Source organism: Actinia tenebrosa, unplaced genomic scaffold, assembly GCF_029948245.1.
Source record: "Actinia tenebrosa isolate PJP-AT-01 unplaced genomic scaffold, QUT_ActTen_1.0 PGA_scaffold15__27_contigs__length_11533743, whole genome shotgun sequence".
Taxonomy (NCBI): domain Eukaryota; kingdom Metazoa; phylum Cnidaria; class Anthozoa; order Actiniaria; family Actiniidae; genus Actinia; species Actinia tenebrosa.
Window position 1 is genome coordinate 8,243,571 of NW_028292575.1, and position 19,433 is coordinate 8,263,003.

The following is a 19,433-nucleotide window of genomic DNA, read 5'->3' on the forward strand; positions in this document are numbered from 1 at the left end:
TCTGTTGAAAAACCGTCTTTTCCGTCTTTTAGTCTGGGATAGGGTGTACAATTTCATATCAGTGATCATTAGTAGATCTAGTACAGATACAAGATAAGGGTCATGTTCTTTAGTATTTTTGCTTTTTCATATGTACTCACTTGTATTAAAGGAAATGTAAAATGGAATTCTTTATTGGAAAGGTATTGAAGGCTTGCATAAAAGCCCTGAAACACAGAAAAAATCCCTCTTTTTATATCGGTCACAGGAAAATAATTTTGATGTAAATATAAGAGCATGTGTGGGGTTAAGACAAAAGTTGAAAAAGTGTGATCTCACACTTATCTTTACTTCTCTACTTGGATGTAGAGAATATTTTTTCATAACTGAGAAAAGCTCAGCGCTGTATGCATTCTTTGTGGTGACCATGGTGTTTTCTAGAATTTTGATTGGCTGATTTTTTCTTGCAAAATGTGATTGGTCTGACAGAGCCATGACCTTGGTGTGACCGTGTCCGTGCCGTGTTCATGCAGTGTTTTAGGTCTTTGATTGGATGGAGAGTAAATTCTCATGTAACATGATTGGTCTGGCGTATGCCTTGCCGTTTCATGACTGTATTTGTACTTGGAGCATTTCATAGTCATATGAAAACTCCTCTAGTCTTAGGTTTAACCAATCTTTCCAGGACAATGAAACATGAGGTAAATAGAATGCTATACACTATCTGAAGGAATATATCAAACAAATGGGTTTTTGATTTTTATAATCAAATTAGTTTGATAAAAATAAAAATATGTTTCATGATTTTTGAGCTGTTATTTTTTTCTGAAAAAAGTGTGCATTATACACAGGTGTTTACAGTATTAAATACAGATTCAGAAGATGTGGAAAGTATTATTGTAACACTTGTTTAACAGCCATTCTCAATCACATGCGCCGCTCTAACGTTTGTTTCTGTCGCAATGAAGAAGCTTTTGGTGGACATCAATCAAGGCGTTTCCATGACATTCTATAGGTACGTACCCTTATCGCTTTGTGTTTTCTGACAATGCTATGGAAACCCCTTGTGATTGACATCCACCAAAACCTTTGTCGCAACAGAAACAATCATTAGAGGCCGTGTGTGATTGGCTGTAATGGAATTATCAGGTGGGTGGGTGTGGTTAGTGGTGCCTGGAGTGGTCAATAGGTCACAGGTCATGGGGGAAGGGGGTGGGTCAAACAACAATTTAAATTTAACATTTTTTTTCATCTTACCAACCATCCCAAAAAATAAGGACAAATACTCCATGTTCATTAAGGAAACATTCCTCTTCAGATCTGGAAGTTTACAGTGGGAAAAAATACATGTATGTAAATAAGTAGATGTATCAATTAAGTAATAGGGAATCTCATAGAGGCATAGAGAAGGATTGCATGAAACAGATAAAATTATTAAATATTCAAACATAAAATGAATAAATGAGCAAATGAACAAACGAATGAAGAACAAACGAACGAACAAATGAACGAACGAACTGTACTATTTAATGTTCACGGTTTTAGTGTGTGCACTATAATGAGTCACACTGAATGAAATTTTTTAAGTGATATAGGATAAGGATACTTTTTGTATATATACAATCACTTACGTGTTCAAATTTTACAGTAATGATGAAAAGGTAATGTTTCACGGTGTATAATTTACCTTTTCATCATTACTGTTTCATTAGAAACACCGACGCAGCTCACACTAGTTTTTAGCTAGGGAATTTTGCATGCGCATGCACGCAGGATTTAAATATTGCAGAGTGCTCGAAGCTGCAACACAAACTGAAGGAAGTAGAGGAGAGCAGAGCGGTTATCAAGAGGAAGATCCAACAGGACAAAGATTATGAGAAAGAACAAAACGCAAGCTTGCAGGAAGAGCTGGATAAAGTGAGAGATAGGGTGAGCAGTTTAACACATACGGTTGATGAACTTCAGAAGGAAGACCAAGGAAAAGTCCTAGATTTGAATGTCCAATATAAGCCAAATGCTTTAACCAAGAGAATGATAGTTACCCTTGCAAACCAGGGCAATGTACAGGCCAGATATATTATACGTCTATTGGAACAAATTTAATTCCATAATTATATCCGGCCTTATGCGGAAATACAGCAGCGAGGTACGTCTAATTTGATCCATGCAACATTAAAAAATCTGGACTTCAATAATTTTCTTGGTATTTATTACTTTTTATATAGGAAAAAGCTCGATCTCGAGTAGTACAATTCGGAATTTATAGTGATGTTTTGAAAGTTTTCAAAATTGGACAAGCCTTAAGGCTACATCACGAGTATCTATAAATTCCGACTTGTACTACAAAGTAAACTTTGGGATTTAATTGTGCTTGACTTGTCCAATCAGAATAGGGTAACTTTGTCGAATTTATTATAACAAGCATAATATTGTATTTTTCTTTAATTTCGACCGCTGGTATGACAGCATGCGCTGGAACGAGTCCAGAACAGGCTCATCACAATCAGGGTGTGGCAGATAAGATACTTTGCCACACTGATTTGGTGAGCCTGTTCTGCACCAAATCCATTCCAGGGCATGGCTGCGTCAAATTCAGTAAAAAGATGGCCAGATGTTTCATGTCCAGGAAAAATTCCGACAGCAGGAAGCCTTCGGCGTGGTGTAAGAAGGTAAATAATGAAATTTGATGAAATTTTTTTTTTCAGTTTAATTTTGGGGTACAATAACCAGAGGAGCACCCTAAAAAGTGAGGGGGTAAGGTTGAAAAATATGTGAGGTTAGGGTGGGAAAAAACAGGGGACTACACGTATGATTGGAAAATCAAAGAGACTAGTATGTAGTTTCTTAAAAGAGACCAAGAGTAATTTTCCTTCTTTCCATCTACAATTTGCAGATGGAAAGAGAGAAACAACAAATAAGTGAGTCAGCAGACCTTCAGCTTTTGCAGAGGAGAGGGGGGTTGGACATGCACCCAATGGACCCCCTTGGTTATGGCCATGCCAAGGGATGAAATGCACAATGGGTAATGTGAATGCAATCAGCAAAAGGTCACGTTATGGAATTTTACCAATGAAATCTGCAGCTTTCCCCATCATATTTTCTTCTGTGCTGACATTACTCAAATATAAATTAAATAAATTTCAAGCTTAAATTTGTTTTTTCGTTGCCGTCAATTTAGAACTAATCATTTGGTAGCTGTCACATTTTTGACTGCTGCAGCTAATAACTAAATCTCAGTATGCAGCTTGCAGCTACAGAGTTTGCATGTTTATGGAAACAGCAGCAAAATACAGTAATGATTTTGTTTACTATAGTCGAATTTTTACACCCACTTTGTTGGTAATTATGCAACACATTAAAGAGCAGTTCATAAATCTGGCAACTGCTTGGTATGCCACATCATTTTGTTAGAACCATTGTTAGTATAATGACTACAGTATATCACTCAAATATCGCCAAAAACTGTCATTTCACATTGCTGTTTAAGTACTGCTCTTGGCTTTTGTTAAGAAAATAAAATAATTCTCTTCATTCATGACAGAGTTGTCTAGTCGTCTTCCTCATCAGATCCCTTGTCCATTTCCATGCTAATTTCACTGGTCTCGGTTGCAGTTATCTCTGGTTGGGTTTCAAAAGTTAACTGTTCAAGTGTCTGTCCAAGCATATGAACGCTGAATGTATCTTCTCTCTGGATACCAAGGGCTTTGTGGAAATAATCTATAGCTTCATAATGGTTTCCTCTAAGGCTGTGTACGAAACCAATAGCTGAGAATGCAGATGCTTTGTTTGGTACCAGAACCAGAGCTTGCCTGTAACATTCCATGGCCTTTTCATACTCTCCCAACTTACGATATGTGTGCCCTAGATTGCTAAGCAGTGTCTCCCATGTTTCTGAGAGGACTTCACCACTGATGTTCTGTGCTTTCTCAAGAGCATCCTTGAAGTGTTTTTCAGCTCGTGGATAATCACCATTTTGATACTCTATCACTCCCATTTCTTGTAGTACAAAAGGATCTTTTGGTGAAAGGGTAAGGGCTTGGGTAAAAAACCTTTCAGCCAGTTTCATATTATTTGTCTTTCCATACTCTAGACCTATGTATAGAAGAGGCAGATGACACTTTGGCATCAGCTTGGAAGCTGTAAAATAAGCAGCCATAGCTTGATCATGCTCTCCTTCAGCTGCAAATGAGTGGCCAAACCCAAGCCAAGCAGGACCAAACACACGTTCTATAGCAGTTGACTTGCTAAAATACCTGCGCGCCTGCTCATACTTCTCGATAAGATAATAGTAGCATCCAACTGCATACCAGGAAACTGCCTTTTGAGGGTAGTTATCCACTAATTTGTGAGCAAAATAAAAAAGGCTGTTAGCCTTTCTGAGCTCTACCAGGCAAGATATATGGATTGGTAAGCAGGACTCATGATATGGGTCAGAATTTAAGACAGCACTCGTCATCTTATGACACATGGAATAGCTACAGTTATAAAAATGTCTCTCGGCCATGTTGACTACTATGTCAAGGTTGTCGTTAAGGCTGTCCAAGGTTGCAGGTAGTTTTGGATCCTCAGGTTTGGTGTACTTCTGTAGTCTACTTTCATACAAGAATTTTAGAAGGTCAGACTCTTCAGTAGTGCATTGATCCTGAAATGGTAAAGTGTCTAACAAGTGTCTTTCTTCTTTGTCTGTGAGCATATGATGAGATATCAACAAGTCAAAGGCCTCGTAACAATGAACATCGATACTTAACGCCTCTTTATAACATTCTGTAGCAAGGCTCCTGTTATCCATCGCTTCATAGACAGTCCCCTTCAACAAAGCCACTACACTTTCTAACTTACTTGAACTACTGCAAAAACTGTCGTTAAATGAAGCAGAATCCTTATCTCCAGCATCTTTAGGCTCGGCATCAAGGATATCGAGAGCATCCTGCCACTGTTTGCACTCAGAGTGGCACTTGGCGGCAAGATAACGGCAAGCAAGGTTGGTTTGCACAAGACCTCTGCTCTTCAAGGCATGAGAAGCCCGTTGGAACTGTCCTGTCAAGAAAAGAGTCTGAGCGAACCAATAAACATCCTGCACCTCTCCTTTAGATAAGGAAACAGTTTTATCAGCCCAGAAAAGTGCTGTTTTATATTGATGGTTGTCAAGATAATGGCGGATCAGATTTCGAAGTTGAGAAATATCAATCTTCCCGCCAGTCGCCATTTTGGAAGTGAAAGCCTCTCATGGGATAAACCGCTTTCCTTATTATAACCCCAAATGCTTGTTATTAGGGGGAGGGAGAGAGTCAAATTATTTTACGTCCTTTCAAAAAGCGTCTACAATTTCAAATCGTATCTAAAATCCAACACAAACTTATGTATATGTATCATATTAATTGTACGATTGCATTTAAGCCGTGTTTCTGATTTCTCCCAATGTAATCAAATACCATTTTTGATAGATTACAACCCTCCCTTCCCTAGATTTTAGTTTTGTCGCACAGGCCTGCGAAGAGCTTTGGCTCGTAACTCAATCTTCATGCTCGATCCAATGGTTTTTGGTAGAGGGAGGATGTTTTAGGGGGCCAAGTTCTCCAAATACTCCACAATTTATGATATAAATGGAGACCAAGCTGAAGGCAGTTCTATAGTATTTCTTTTTAGGGGAGAGTTTCTCCCTAAACGTGTTAACTAGAGCAACATGTCGGCTCCAGGCGGCGACAAGCAAAGCAAAGCCAAGAGTAAAAAGTCCTCTTCAATGAAAGGCACTAAACCACCTAAAGGTAAACTACTTGAATTTCAAGGAACCGTAAAACTAAGCATAGAACTTATGATTACTCTTTTTACGAACGAGAAGAGATATTGAGACTCTCTTGCATGTGTGAGTTCAATATCATAAATTGAATACCACTTTTTAATTCAGAATGTTTAAGCCTATTTCAATTAAACTTGATGCAAGCGTGTTGCAAATCGTTTGTATTTATTCAATCATGCTTTATCGGATGTTTTTAAATTTATATTCAAAAGATTAATACGTTACGTTATAATAGGAAAGGAAGCAGTTATCAATGTCGAGAAGTTTAGGGGAGATGGTGTGAGCTTCAAATGCAAAGTAAGTAAGCTTTATATTAAAAATTATAAGCTTCCTACAGGACGGCTTTTTTCCCCAAGTTGAATATCATTATAAATCAGATATCCTTATGGATTTCTGGTATTTCCTTGTCCTGTAGCCCAGCTGTCTGGTCCATTTGTCAGACAGACTTACACACACTAGTGTTTATAACGCATTCTTCTTACGAAACAATAAAATAATAGTTTAGTTTAACACCATGATTAATAATTATTGTTATATATTAAGTTTATACTCAATATCTTATGTCAGAGTATTTTAATGGATGCTTGAGTACATTTTAAGTTACATGTATTTTAAATTCTGTTTGGATAATCTTTTGAAGAGTGTCGTTTGTATAGGGGTGTTATTATAAATAAATGTTCACATACTGCCTGATTCGCCAGATCTTTGCATATGGTGCTCCTATAAAACCCTCATTATTTTTTTGGCTTTTTTTCAACTCGACTTATATCCTTTATTTATTATATGACCGTGAATCTTAGAGCCTGGACACTAGCAAATTGAGCAATCTGATTGGATAGATCGCATCGCGGACTGGTCTAGATTCTCCAGTATTAACCGGTCCGATCGCATATAAATCTTACGGCGAAAACATTTTGTCCTTTTCAATGAAAAGTGGTCATATAATAAAACTCTTATCAACCGAGCTTGGTCGGTCTGTACGGGATAATCTTGACCTCGGTCGGGTACAGACTTCTGTCAAGATTATCCCGTACAGACCTCCCGCTCGGTTAATAAGATCTAATTATGATGCTTTTTACTCCCAGTTGAATGCTAAATTAGTGCTATGCTTTCCCATATAGAAATATTCATATAATTCTCATTGTTGCTCGTATTTGTTAATAGCACCCATTAACCCTATCCTTGTGGACATACGTGTCTTAATTATTACAAGACTTGACTTAAATAAAAATTGAAAGTGGGCCTATCTAATAACTGACTACTAGGATATGCATGTTAGGGAAGGGGAGGGAAGGGGAGGGTAGGGTAGAGGAGGGGAAAGGAGATGCAGCTACTGTAGCTAAATCAAGGATTTAAAGCAAGCCATCAGCTAGAGAGGCTGATCATTATTTGAAAATGTTGATTGAAAATAAATAATGGTTGGGTAACAGCTATTTATTTAGAATAAAATAAGGCTTCCCATATTTCTTTTTTCTATAAAAAAAGCCTGACAAAGCTACATTCTAACACAAATGCCACAAAACATCTTTGTACAATTGAAAATACCACTTCAAAGAAGCATTTTATCATAGTAGATCAGTTTCTAACTGTTAAATAAGGTTTTAATAACCCAAAGCGAAAATTGGGATAAAAACTCATACGAAGGTCTAGTTTTTGGCGTATTTTGCCATTATTGCTCGTTATTGACAAAATTTCCTCTTAATTCTCTTTCTCTGGTTTCATAGCAAACAATAGATGCTCATTCTCTCAGTTTCAGAGTTTCGACTAACAATGCATGATTCACCCCATTAATGGAATTTCAAGTTATCATGTCCATGTCTTCATTTAAGTCTTCAATTTATAAAAATCACTAATATCTCATGAACCAAATCAAGAATCAAAAATGAAGATTAGACCTTGATTTAGTCCATATGCATAAAACTTGCTTGAATAACCTTCAAGGCTGTCAACTCTCCCGGATAAACCGGGAGTCTCCAGATTTTGGACCGTGTCTCCCGGTCTCCAGATTAGAGTATCAAATCTCCCGGATAATCCCCGAAGCTGGCCATTTCTTGTCTTGTGAGACTAGACTTTCACAACCATAAAATTCCAATTATTTCATGTTGTTTGTGTTATTTTACATCGCTAACAAAATCAAAACGTTCCTCATAAACTGTTCTTGCAAGCAGGCCATTGTAATAGAAGCAATAATCTGATTGGTCAGAAATAAACCAATCACATCAAATGTTACAAAGTGAAAGATGCCTTTTCACGCGCTTTTTGATGCGCTCATGTCATGTCCCTTCCCTATCAATTCTCCAGATTTGAATATCTCGGGGGTTGACAGCCCTGAACCTGCCAAGTAGCTTTTGGTGTCCTGGGATTAATGACTGTTAAAAGAGACATTGAGGTGGATGAGAAAAAACAGATGATAGTTGCCTAAAATGTTTTGAGTAATTTGCAGATGAAAATAACAATATTGAAGAACTTACAGTAAATACAAACTATATCAAAGAAAATTGATTCAAAGTAGTTATTATTATAAATTTATAAAAGGTTCTGGTCTAATCATTGAACAATACCAGTTTTTTTTAACAAACATTATCTTTCCAGCTTCTGGGGATATCAGAAGTCACTGGACCAAGGGGAGACAACATGTGCATAGAGGCTATTAAGAAATTAAAGGTAATATCAATATTAACCCCAATATCAGTTTATTAAACATTTAAGTAGGTGCCAGTTATGTTTAGTTTTTAGCATTGACTAGTTACTGAAAAGATAATAATAATAATGATAAATAATTATTGTTATTATTGGCATTCTTGTAATGGCAGCACCATATCAAGCAGACAGGTGAACACAAGCAAAAGATCATTCTCAATGTAACGCTCAGAGGGATCCGTATTATTGATGAAAAGTCCAAGGTATGTCATAAATATGAACCATTTTTATTATGACGATGTTAGGCTCTTGCGTAATAAGGGGTTTCATTTCCTTACAAGCATGGATAAGCAGGGTTTTGAAAAGGGGCACTGGTGACCAATAAAATTATGCATTTAATCAAAACGACAACGTTTCTGTTCTTTTGCCATACGACATGGCTGTCATGAAACCACTCTATTGACACTCCCATCATTAGCGGATCAAAGGGGTGGTAACGGGATTCCCATGACTCCCATACCCCCTTAAAAGGAATTCATCCTTGCTTATGTATAATGCCTAATTTCATTTCATTTGAAATAATTGCCTAATTTACATAAAATGTTTCTCAATGCTTAACATTTAGTTCCCTCCCCCTCCCCCTCCCCCTCCCCCTCCCCTCCATCTCCCCCTATTTCAAAATCCTGGATCCACCCTTGATAATGTTGATAAATATGAATCATATTTATATTTCAGAATATAGTTTTTGAACACCCTGTCAACAAGATTTCATTTATCACTCATGATACTGATGACAAGAAGATCTTTGGTTACATTTGTAGTGCACGCTGCAAGACAGGTCACATGATGTATGCAATTAAGTATGACAAAGTGGTACGTCTCAGAACAAAACATATTTGACCAAACAGCAAGCTAAAACTTTTAGAAAACTGGGTTGCCTGTATCATGACAATGGCCTAGTATAGCTGAAGAAGTTTGCATTGTTAACCAAAAGATAATGGAATGTTTTACAGAAAAGAACCATCTCCTTTAAATTGGGGCCCCCCCCCCCCCCCCCTTAAGGTGTACCTCACCGTAGTTCTAAGAGAGTTGCAATACTTATCAGCTTGACCTTGCCATGACGTGACAAGATCAAATCACTGTCTTGAAACTGTAGTCGGCTGAAGAAGTGAATGTTTTCACTCAGAAAATATTCATTTAATCTACAAAATAAGCCAAGGTTTTCTACGAATTCCATTAGAATTATCATTCAGCTTGTCTTAATTCGGTTCTGTAAATCACTGATTGTTTCTGGAAACAAAATATCCAGTCATTATGGAGACAATGTTCTTGTGTCTCATGTCAATCAAAGGCTAACAAGATCAGTAGAGAAGTAGAGAAATGAAGCATAATTGCTTTCCTCTGGCTATCATGATGACTTGACTTAACGATCAATGAGGTTGCATCCAGGGTCTTGCATTTTGTCACAATGCAGACAGAGAAACGGAACACATTTTAAGGCTGGTTTTCCACAGGCAACCCAGTAAACACTAGTTGTTTAGAGTAGCCGTACTATCAAAAAGGGAAGTTGTTGGTGGTTGTGTGGGGGGAGTGTTATCCTCTATAAACAAAAAGTTAATTAATTATCTTCTATCTTCTATAATTCATCTATATATTAATAATCTACTATCTTCTTTTAGGCTGGCGTAATAACTGCAACTCTATATGAGCTCTTCCAAGCTGTATTCAAATTAAGACAAGATGCAGTTAACCAGAAAAAAGAACAAGCCAACAATCAATCAAATGCTAAAGCAAACAATGTTGCTGTTCCTAATGGTAAAATATAATCCATGCTCCTTACATTTGCCGTCACCTTGTTATTGAACAACCCATCCATGAGATTGCAAATAAGAAGGGAAAATGCTAAAAAAAATCAAAATTATATTGTTAGTTTGGACATTAGTCTTTCATTGGAGTAAAAGGGGAGTGATTGTAAAGCCCATACAGATCAGCTGCTCATATTGTACATTACTTATCAAACGTCTAGGTTAGTTCTTTTGAGTTCTGCTAAAATTTTCAAGATAAGAGTGAATCTAACAAAGAAAATCCAATTTAAAGTAAATGCCAATCAGGATGATTCTGTTTCCGAATTTACTCCTCCATGGTCATGATTTTTATTGTTTCCTTATGAATTATTAATGAGTTTAATAAATAAATTTATCATATGACCCATATCTGCCCGGGCACACGCTCTTAAAAAACCCTTCCGGAAAATGGCATGAACAAGGCCATACAAATCTGCATGGCCCTGTTCAAAACCTGCGACTGTATTTTCTTTCTTTTCTTTCATTATTTTTCTTTTCATGAGGGTCATATGATAAAATGCTTATTGACTGAGTTACGTCAGGCCATACAGGAAAATATTTGGCTCTCAATCATTTCGCTCGGTCCGTACGGCATCACCTTAAGCCAAATATAGTACATAGTACTATACTGGCGTTTTGGATATTAGTCATTTATAATTTAAAATGTGAGATCATGATGTCATAATGTTTTAAATTGTTCCTTTTATTGCTTACTCGGATTTTAGATGGCAGACTAATTTGTTGTTGGGTTTTATGTCGTTTAATTTCAACATTTTTTTTTTTCTGTGACAACATAGGTCAAAGTACAGCCAGTCCTGTGGATGAAAATATCATTTATGAGGTAAAGTATCCTAACCAAACTTGAGAAAAAAGTAATTACTGGCCATGAGGTAGGAAAAACTATAAAAGATACGGACCAAGTCCATAAGGCTGAGGGCACAATTTTTCCTCAATTAATCCTGACCAACTTTAAGATGGTTATAGATTTACTTTGCTTTGTGCTTCCTTGATAACCAAAAAATATCTATTGCTTGGTTATGTTTGCTTTTCACCACTCTCGATCTGGGCCTGAAAGGTTCCAAGGGTCACTGGGTCACTTTAGTAATAATAAAGAATATGACCCCCAAAATAATCAGTGTCAGTAGGTTCAGGGCCGGAGCCACAAATTTCTGATTGGTCTGGTTTTCCATTTTTCTTATATTTTTTTATTATTTTTCTTATATTTTTTCCCTCAAAGTTGGTCCGGTTGAAACTGGACCAACTGTACCAGTGGCTATGGCCCTGAGGTTATGGGGTTATTGGCCAACGGCTCACCATTAATCTACATATAACCTACTGATAACCTACCATTGCCTTACTATATCTGCCTGAAAACCACTGACAGACTGTCACTTTGCAGAACAAACCACATATAGGCAGTGATAATGTAGTTGCATAATGTTCCCTCTCTTGACACTGTAATACTCTTCCTTCTAAAACAATAAATGTGTGATCTCAAATTACACCATTAACCTACTGATATCTGCCTGAAAACCACTGACAGACTGTCACTTTTTGCAAACCACACACAAAAGTACAGTATGGCCGGTGATAATGTATTCACATTATGTTTCCTCTCTTAACACTGTAATATTCTTCCTGCTAAAAAGATCAGTGTATGATCTCAAAGTTGATTGAATTAGAATATATTGTCTGAAATATTATTATTATTGTTATCATTATTATTATTATTAATATTATTATTATTGTTGTTAAATTATGTTGTTCTTGTTTCAAGGAACCAAAAGCAATGCCAAGTCCAGTGAAAATGCAGTCAGAAAATAATACTTCTGATGCTGGACATTATAAGGTAAAAGAACTATATTCTTTATCTTCCCTAGTTACAAACCTAATGCCTTTCTCTCACTTAGAGTAGCATTAGACGTTATATAAAGGTAAATTATACACAGTGAAAAGATGAAAAAATGTCAGTAATCTTTTCATGGTTATAATTTACCTTTTTATCATTGCTGTTTCATTAGAAACACCGACGCAGCTCACTCTAGTTCTTAGCTAGTTATCTCCTCTTCATTGTACATCATAATTCATTTCCGAACTAATGGAGTATATATGTTTTGTTAGGTGCCTCCATCACGTCCTCTTCCACCAGCTCCATATGCGTCATCCACCTCTCATGACAGCCCTAAGACTGGTCATCTTGACTTCAAGGTATATTATGGTGTCAATTTGACATCTTCCTTTCTTGTTTAAGATCGAAATTCCCTATTTATATTTCTTAAAGTATTTTGAAAAACTTGAAAAAATGTCTTTCACCATGCAATGGACTTTTTTGCCTTTTGAGGTTTTCCGGTTTTCCCTTGTAACTGAACTCATTCCTTCATACTTTATTTCACCTTACCCTATCATACCTCATCTCATCTCACCTCATCACACCTCTCACCTTACCCCAACCTTGCCTTTTATCTCACTTCATTTCATCTCATCACACCACACCATTCCACCTAGCTCACCTCACCCCACTACACCACACCTACCTTTACCCCAACCCAGCTCACCTTATATCACTTCAATTCACCTCAACCCACACCATCTCACGCCATCCCAACTCACCTCACATTACCACACCTTACCCCAACCCACCACAACCTATTTCACCTCATCTCACCTTAATTCACTTCTCCCCGCACCATACTTCCTTGTCTCAACTAACCTCAAAAATCCAACTCACCTGACATCAATTCACCTATACTCATACCACACCACACTGCCTCAACTCACCTCACCCCACCCACCTTACCCCAACCCAGCTCTCCTCAATTCACCTATCGCAACACCACACTGCCTCAACTCAACTCACCTCACCTCGACTGGACTCGACTGGACTCAACTCAACTCACCTCACCTCACCCCACCCCACCCCACCCCACCCCACCCCACCCCACCCCAACCCAGCTCAGACTATCTAACTGCAATTCACCTCTCCCCATACAACACCACCCTGCCTCAACAATCCACAACGCACCACACCTTACACCAACCCACCTCACCTTATCTCATCTCAATATTCAACTCACCTTACCCCACCACACAATACTTCACCTTGTCACCTGGATTCACCTTTTCCAATAAACAATAAATTGGTGCTTTATTCCTTTCTTTATTTGTATATTTTTACTGATAGATACATTTTTAATCAATATTTATTACTTCAAGACAATAATCAAATAAAAGCAAAGTAGCTTGCTTGACATTATTTCTACATTTGTATATGTCCAATGAAAGTATGAAATGGTGTACATGCACATCATTGATCTAACGTTATTGTTCTTTTACTAATATTTAGAAAAATCAACCACAAACTGCAGATTCATCAGCCACAAGTTTTATATCAGAATCTTTCTTTGGCGCGTCTGTATTCACCCAATCTGACTCTGCTTCTGACTCTGTTTCCCTGTCATCAGTTGATATCCCTAGAAAAGAATCAGTGTCGTCATCATCATCTGAAGCTACATCCTTTGACACTAGAAGCTTAGATCTAAAAGCAGGCCATTCTGTCTCAACACCACCAACTGGGCGTGGAGGGTTTACAAGCCCAGAAGGGGCTGTCAGTCATGCAAGCCCAGAAACAGGAACCATTCTTGAAGAAGATCCTAACTATGAAACTATACCATCTACAAATTATGAAACCATTCCAAGTATACCTAGAAATGAGACAAAAGATGCTGCTAAAGCGGAATTCAAGGGGTTTAGTTTTAAGGAATCATGCTCTACTGTAGAGCCGTTTCCTCGGAGTGATAGCTTGAATGATCCAACAGTATCCAAAAACTCGGCAGTCCAAGAGAAACAGCTTTCAGCAGGAGCTTTTGGTGATGATGACTTGTTCAAATGCTTTGGAGACAATACTTTTGATGAAATGGCATTAGCAAACTCCAACAATAATTTTCCAATAAATGACCCTTTTGCACCTACGACAGTAACAACAACACAGGAATCCCAATCACAGGCTGCTGATGCTTTCTCTGGTGATCCATTTGAAGCAGCATTTGGACCAGGACAGATGTCTCCTGTGCCTTTTGGGCCAAGTAAACAGCCAGATATTGTCGATTCTAGTGTAGGGGATAGCTCTGGAGACATGTTCCAAGAGCCAGCAATGGATAAATCCTGTGATCATTTTGAGGCAGCTTTTGGTTCGGCTGAAATTTCTTCCCCTCCTTTTAAGACAGAAAATATTGAAAAGAAAGAAGAAAAAGATTTGGGTGACACAGAATGGGTTAGTACTTTTGACAATGGAAAAAATGGCATTGATGTAGAAGACAAGAAATCTGAGAAGAGCAAAGAATCCAAAGTGGAATTTCAATGGGGCTTTGATAGTGTGGATGAAAAAGAGCCACATTTGACTTCAACAACAGATGTCAAGAATGAAGTCACCTGGAGTACAGCTTTTGATGATAAAAAACCCCATGGTGAAGTAAGTTTTTCCTGGGACGATGCTTTTGGGGCACCTGTTGATTCAAACGATGGAGAAACTAAAAATTATTTTGAAGGGGTCTCTTTCGGAGATGCTTTTGCATCAACTCCATTTACTAAGGAGTCTAGTTCCAAAAATGAACCCTTCTTTCCTGAAGATTCTTTCAGTAATTTTGGAACTGTTGCAATAAAACCAGATGATCAGGAGCCACAAAAGTCACAAGTCGTAGATTCAAAAGATGAGGTATCCGAGAAAGACACTAAAGAGCATAATAAAGAAAGTGATTCTGAAGAAACTCAGTCACAAGATACCAACAATAAAGAAAATGAAAACAAACCGTCCCTTGCAGATGATGAAGGTTTATCAAGTTCATCTGATAAAGAAAATGACAGTGAAAGTGACAAAGTGACCATACCAAAAGTAGTTGAACCAGTCAGTGAAGACCAAGTTGATGATACAACATCCGAGGAGTTGACCAGGCCAACCTCAATACCATTTCACCCAACAAAACCCAAACAACATGAAGTCACTTCTCCAAATGCACCGCCACCCCTACCCCCAAGATTCAAGGCAGCACTTCCAGTACTCCCACCCCGCCCAAGAACCTCTTCGAGTCCATTGTCTAGTCAAATTCCACCAACACCTCCAAGACCTGCAGGGTTGTCGGGGAGAGATTCCCCTGTCTCAAAAGGCAAGCGCCTGCCTCCTGCTTTACCTCCGAGAATCGACTTGGAAATGGAAAAGACTCAAACACATGTAAACCCCCCTGTTCCACTTAGTATTACAGGGTTTAATCCTGATGCTTTTAGCTCCCCAAAAAATGAGGGGACTTCAAGTTCTTGGCAAGCAAATTGGGAAAATGAAACTTCTAAAGAAAACAAAGATAAAGATAACGTAACTAACTCTAAGACTTCGCCAGATCCGTTTGGTGATGACTTTTTTACAGACTTTAATCTTAGTGCCGCAAAGGATACAAGTAGCAAACCTAACGAAGCTACTCTGAACAATCAGGATTTTTTCGCTGACCCTTTTTTAGCAAAAGAGAGCAAGAATGACTTGTTTGTAGCAGATTTTGGAGGAGAAGACCCTTTTGCTGATTTCTCCTCAAACAATGAAGGAAAAAAGATTGACCTGTTCAAGTCAGATGAAGGTAGTGTGTTCTCCCAGTTCTCCACCATTAAAGATCCTTTTAGTGATGATAATGATCCATTTGCTGAGAAAATGTCTGTTAATGATGACCCTTTTGGCTCAAACATCAAGAAAGACGAACCAGAAAGCATGTCTTTCCATTTAAAGGTAAGGAATATTTTGTTATCAGTAATGCTTACATGTATTTTTTTCTAAATAATTAAAATATATATATATTATAAGAAAATGCAGCAGTGTTTTTTGTTATCTGTTTGCATAATCATTAAACCCAAAGAAATTTTGGATGGAAAAAAATAAAAACACATGCCTATACTATTGGCTGTAATTACAGTCAAACTAAAAAACTGTAAAAAACTCCTAAAATATGTCTGGAATGGTAATTATTGTGTTCTGACCAATCGTATGTGAGAATGATTTCATTTTCTAATTATAACTGTTGCATGTGATTGGTCAGAATATGAAGTTTAACATTCCAAACATATTTTAAGTGTTCACAGTTTTCTAAGTTTGACATTAATGTAACATAGTTTGAGGTAAAGATACAAGTGACTAGGTAACTCCTGTCTTGTCAAGGAAGGTAATTTCAAATACCATTATTATCCGATAATCTCTCTTCTACATTAACAACATATTAAACCAATCATAGCAGGCAAAATTATTGCTCAATTGCAGCGTTCTGTACCGTAATCACGAGATCTGCTTTGATGTCACATATGACCTTTGTTGTGCACAGTCATGTTTCGATATAATTGGCAAAACTTAATTCAACTATAAAGTATCTTTCGATGATTTTATGACTCAACTAAGCTTTTTCTCTTTCAGGATTCCTCAGATGCAGACTTTACAGATTCATTTGCGTAGAACTTAGAATAGAAAAAAGATATATTCTTTATGGTTTAAGGAAAAGTTGACCAATAATAAATAGAGGATATTACATGGGCGCGCGGAGATACGAAATTTATCTTCAAGTGTTGAAAAGATCTCTCAAGAGTAAGTGCAGAGAAAGAGTGAGAGATTTTCAACACGAGAAGGTAAATTTCGTATCTCCAAGCGCCCATGTAATATTCTGTTTATTATATATTTATCCATAAAATCAACTTAATAAGCTTTTTATTATTATGAAAAGTTTTTATTTTTCGAAAAGGAGAAATATAGGTATTTTATGGATAATTATATGATAAAGTGTATTATACAGCAACTTTTTAAGCTTATCCATCCCTTATGGATGATATTTTCGTTTATAGGTAAGAAAATTGGGCTGGCTATGGCTATATCCTAGCCTTGTGGGTAAAATAATGAATTATTATACTCGCAGGAAGAACAAATTATGAGAACTTTGTATTGTATCATTTTAAAAAACTTGGATGAAATCTCATCTGAAAATCTAAAAAGGAACATTTTATTTGAAAAAATGCCTTCAAAAATTATTAGATATTTCCATAAAACCAAAACTACAGGTTCAAAATGTTCAAATCATAGAAGATAAGATTGAGGGAATTTCTGGGTAATCAGTTTATGAGGCTAATAATATTGAAGCTTTGCAGCTATCAGACAAAGATTCAAGCTACCAAACAAAGCATTTTGTCACTCTCCACATGTGTCTATATGCAAACACTTTTCAAATGCCCAGGATACCAACTACCAAGAACACCCTTTGCCTTAGCTTCCATGATTGGACCTTTTCAACCAGACAATGATTTTTGAATTTCAGGTATACAGCTATTTCAAACATGTATTTGCCCACAAGCTGTTTATTTTCCCATAGTGCTAGTTAAAAAGTATGCACCAAAATATGTAATAATAAATTGGGTAATGTGTAGTTCCAGAAATTATCCATTCCCAACCCTACCCCCAGAGGAATTTGGAATTTCTGAAGGGTGGGTTCAGAGAAAAAACAAAATTACGGAGATTGTATGGAAGAAAATTAGAATTTCTGGGGTTGGGTGGGGGATCTTTAAAAAATTTTCTGTAGGGGGTATGGATAATTTCTAAAACTACACATTATTTTGATATAACTTCCAAAACTCAATACCCAAGTGTAGAAGTTTAAGGGGAAGGGGACAAAAACTCACCCTTTTCCCATTCGCCCATCTCTTTTGGGCCACTTTTTCGGTAAAGCTTATCTTGCAATTAAATATTTTCCTATAAAGGTTGTACAAAATTATTGGCATTATGAGTACTCCAAAGCTTTATGCATTCGTAGAAAAGATTTGAGGATTTGTGAACTATTTTTTATGATTTGCACATGATTTGAAATCGAAAAACGTTTAATATTTTGACTAGTTGATATTATACAAAATCAACCAAAGCCAATAACTTAAAACTCACTAGTTGGCATACATTTTGATATCTAGGTCTTGGCTTCATAGCGGTAGTAGCTTTGGAGCATTCATGTAAATGGACCATTGTCATCACCATGGCTACAGAGTCTATTTAAAATACAGACATTTTCAGGCCTCTTCTGAGTTAGATAAACAGGGAGCATTCTGGTCTAGCTTGAGTACAAACGACACCATATAAATAAATAAATGGGATAATAAATGGCAAAGAACAGTGTTCTAAAGAGTTAATTCTTTCACTGGATTCTAACTGGAATTTAGAAGATGATATTTGCATAGGGAGGAAAAACTGAATAATCCAGATAAAAACTAGACATAAGCCACGGGAGAGAACCAACAAGCAACTCTACTGACAACACCAATCAAACCTGGGCCACTTACACCCCTAAACCACCCATGCTTCCTTTATGAGGCATGAAGGACAAAATGGTGATCATAACCAGGTTAGACCAAAAGTAATGTACACTATTATGACCAGACATACATGAATGAATTCCAAATACCAACCACCAGTCCTGGTGACAGCTGGCCAGATGCACCATCACCACCTTATGGCCCGATCACATTTTATCAACAACCATATAACATTTATGTAACTTCATTAATGGTATAAATAAATAATTATGCTTGATAATGAAATCTAATCTGTAATATTGAGTTAAGGTCATCCTTATTAACCAGTCTGAGGCTGAGGAAAAATTGGGTTGAGTTAGCATTGCAGTGCATTGTGGGACTGTTTAAGGGGACAATATAAATGCAATCCTGGAAATGTCCCCTAAAAGAGCCCCACAATACACTGCAGTGTCAACTCAACCCAGTTTAGTTCCTCCACTCGGATTGGCTAATGACAATGGAACAAGAGAGCCTTAAAACCCCAGAGTAACCATAGTTTGAGGTCAATATTTTGTTGTTGTAAATTTTAAGACAAAGACATGATAACAGAAATAAAACAATGAAAGCTTAGTGGTATTCAATTACAATTATTAACAAATGTCGGGACCCTGTTTTAGGACTCCATTGTCTAACCACAATGTACAGCCAGGGACAGTGGGAGCTTTTTAAAGTGCAAATGAATCCTTTGACAATACATTCAGTACTGGTTCTGCATAAAGTAAATAGTTGATTGGTAAAATATTTCTTGATTTGAGTGATGCATCTCTAAGTTATGAAGGTGTATACTTCCAATATGTTAATGATGATGACGTCAGGTAAGGTAT

At 37.1% G+C, this 19,433-nt stretch overlaps 2 protein-coding genes across 2 annotated transcripts; one reads left to right on the plus strand and one right to left on the minus strand.

Annotated features, from left to right (window-relative positions):
* Window positions 1-3,267: 3,267 nt before the first annotated feature.
* On the minus strand, window positions 3,268-5,185 carry LOC116307346 (cell division cycle protein 16 homolog). Its single transcript, XM_031717534.1, has one exon. The coding sequence runs from the start codon at window positions 5,183-5,185 to the stop codon at window positions 3,527-3,529; it is 1,659 nt and encodes a 552-aa protein (XP_031573394.1). The 3' UTR covers window positions 3,268-3,526.
* A 291-nt stretch (window positions 5,186-5,476) lies between these two features.
* On the plus strand, window positions 5,477-19,179 carry LOC116307340 (uncharacterized). Its single transcript, XM_031717527.2, has 11 exons — window positions 5,477-5,744; window positions 6,012-6,073; window positions 8,369-8,440; window positions 8,590-8,679; window positions 9,152-9,289; window positions 10,096-10,231; window positions 11,058-11,101; window positions 12,038-12,109; window positions 12,382-12,468; window positions 13,604-16,024; window positions 16,700-19,179. Exons 1-11 carry the CDS (start codon window positions 5,663-5,665, stop codon window positions 16,736-16,738), a joined length of 3,243 nt encoding a protein of 1,080 aa, XP_031573387.1. The 5' UTR covers window positions 5,477-5,662; the 3' UTR covers window positions 16,739-19,179.
* The last annotated feature ends 254 nt before the right edge of the window (window positions 19,180-19,433 follow it).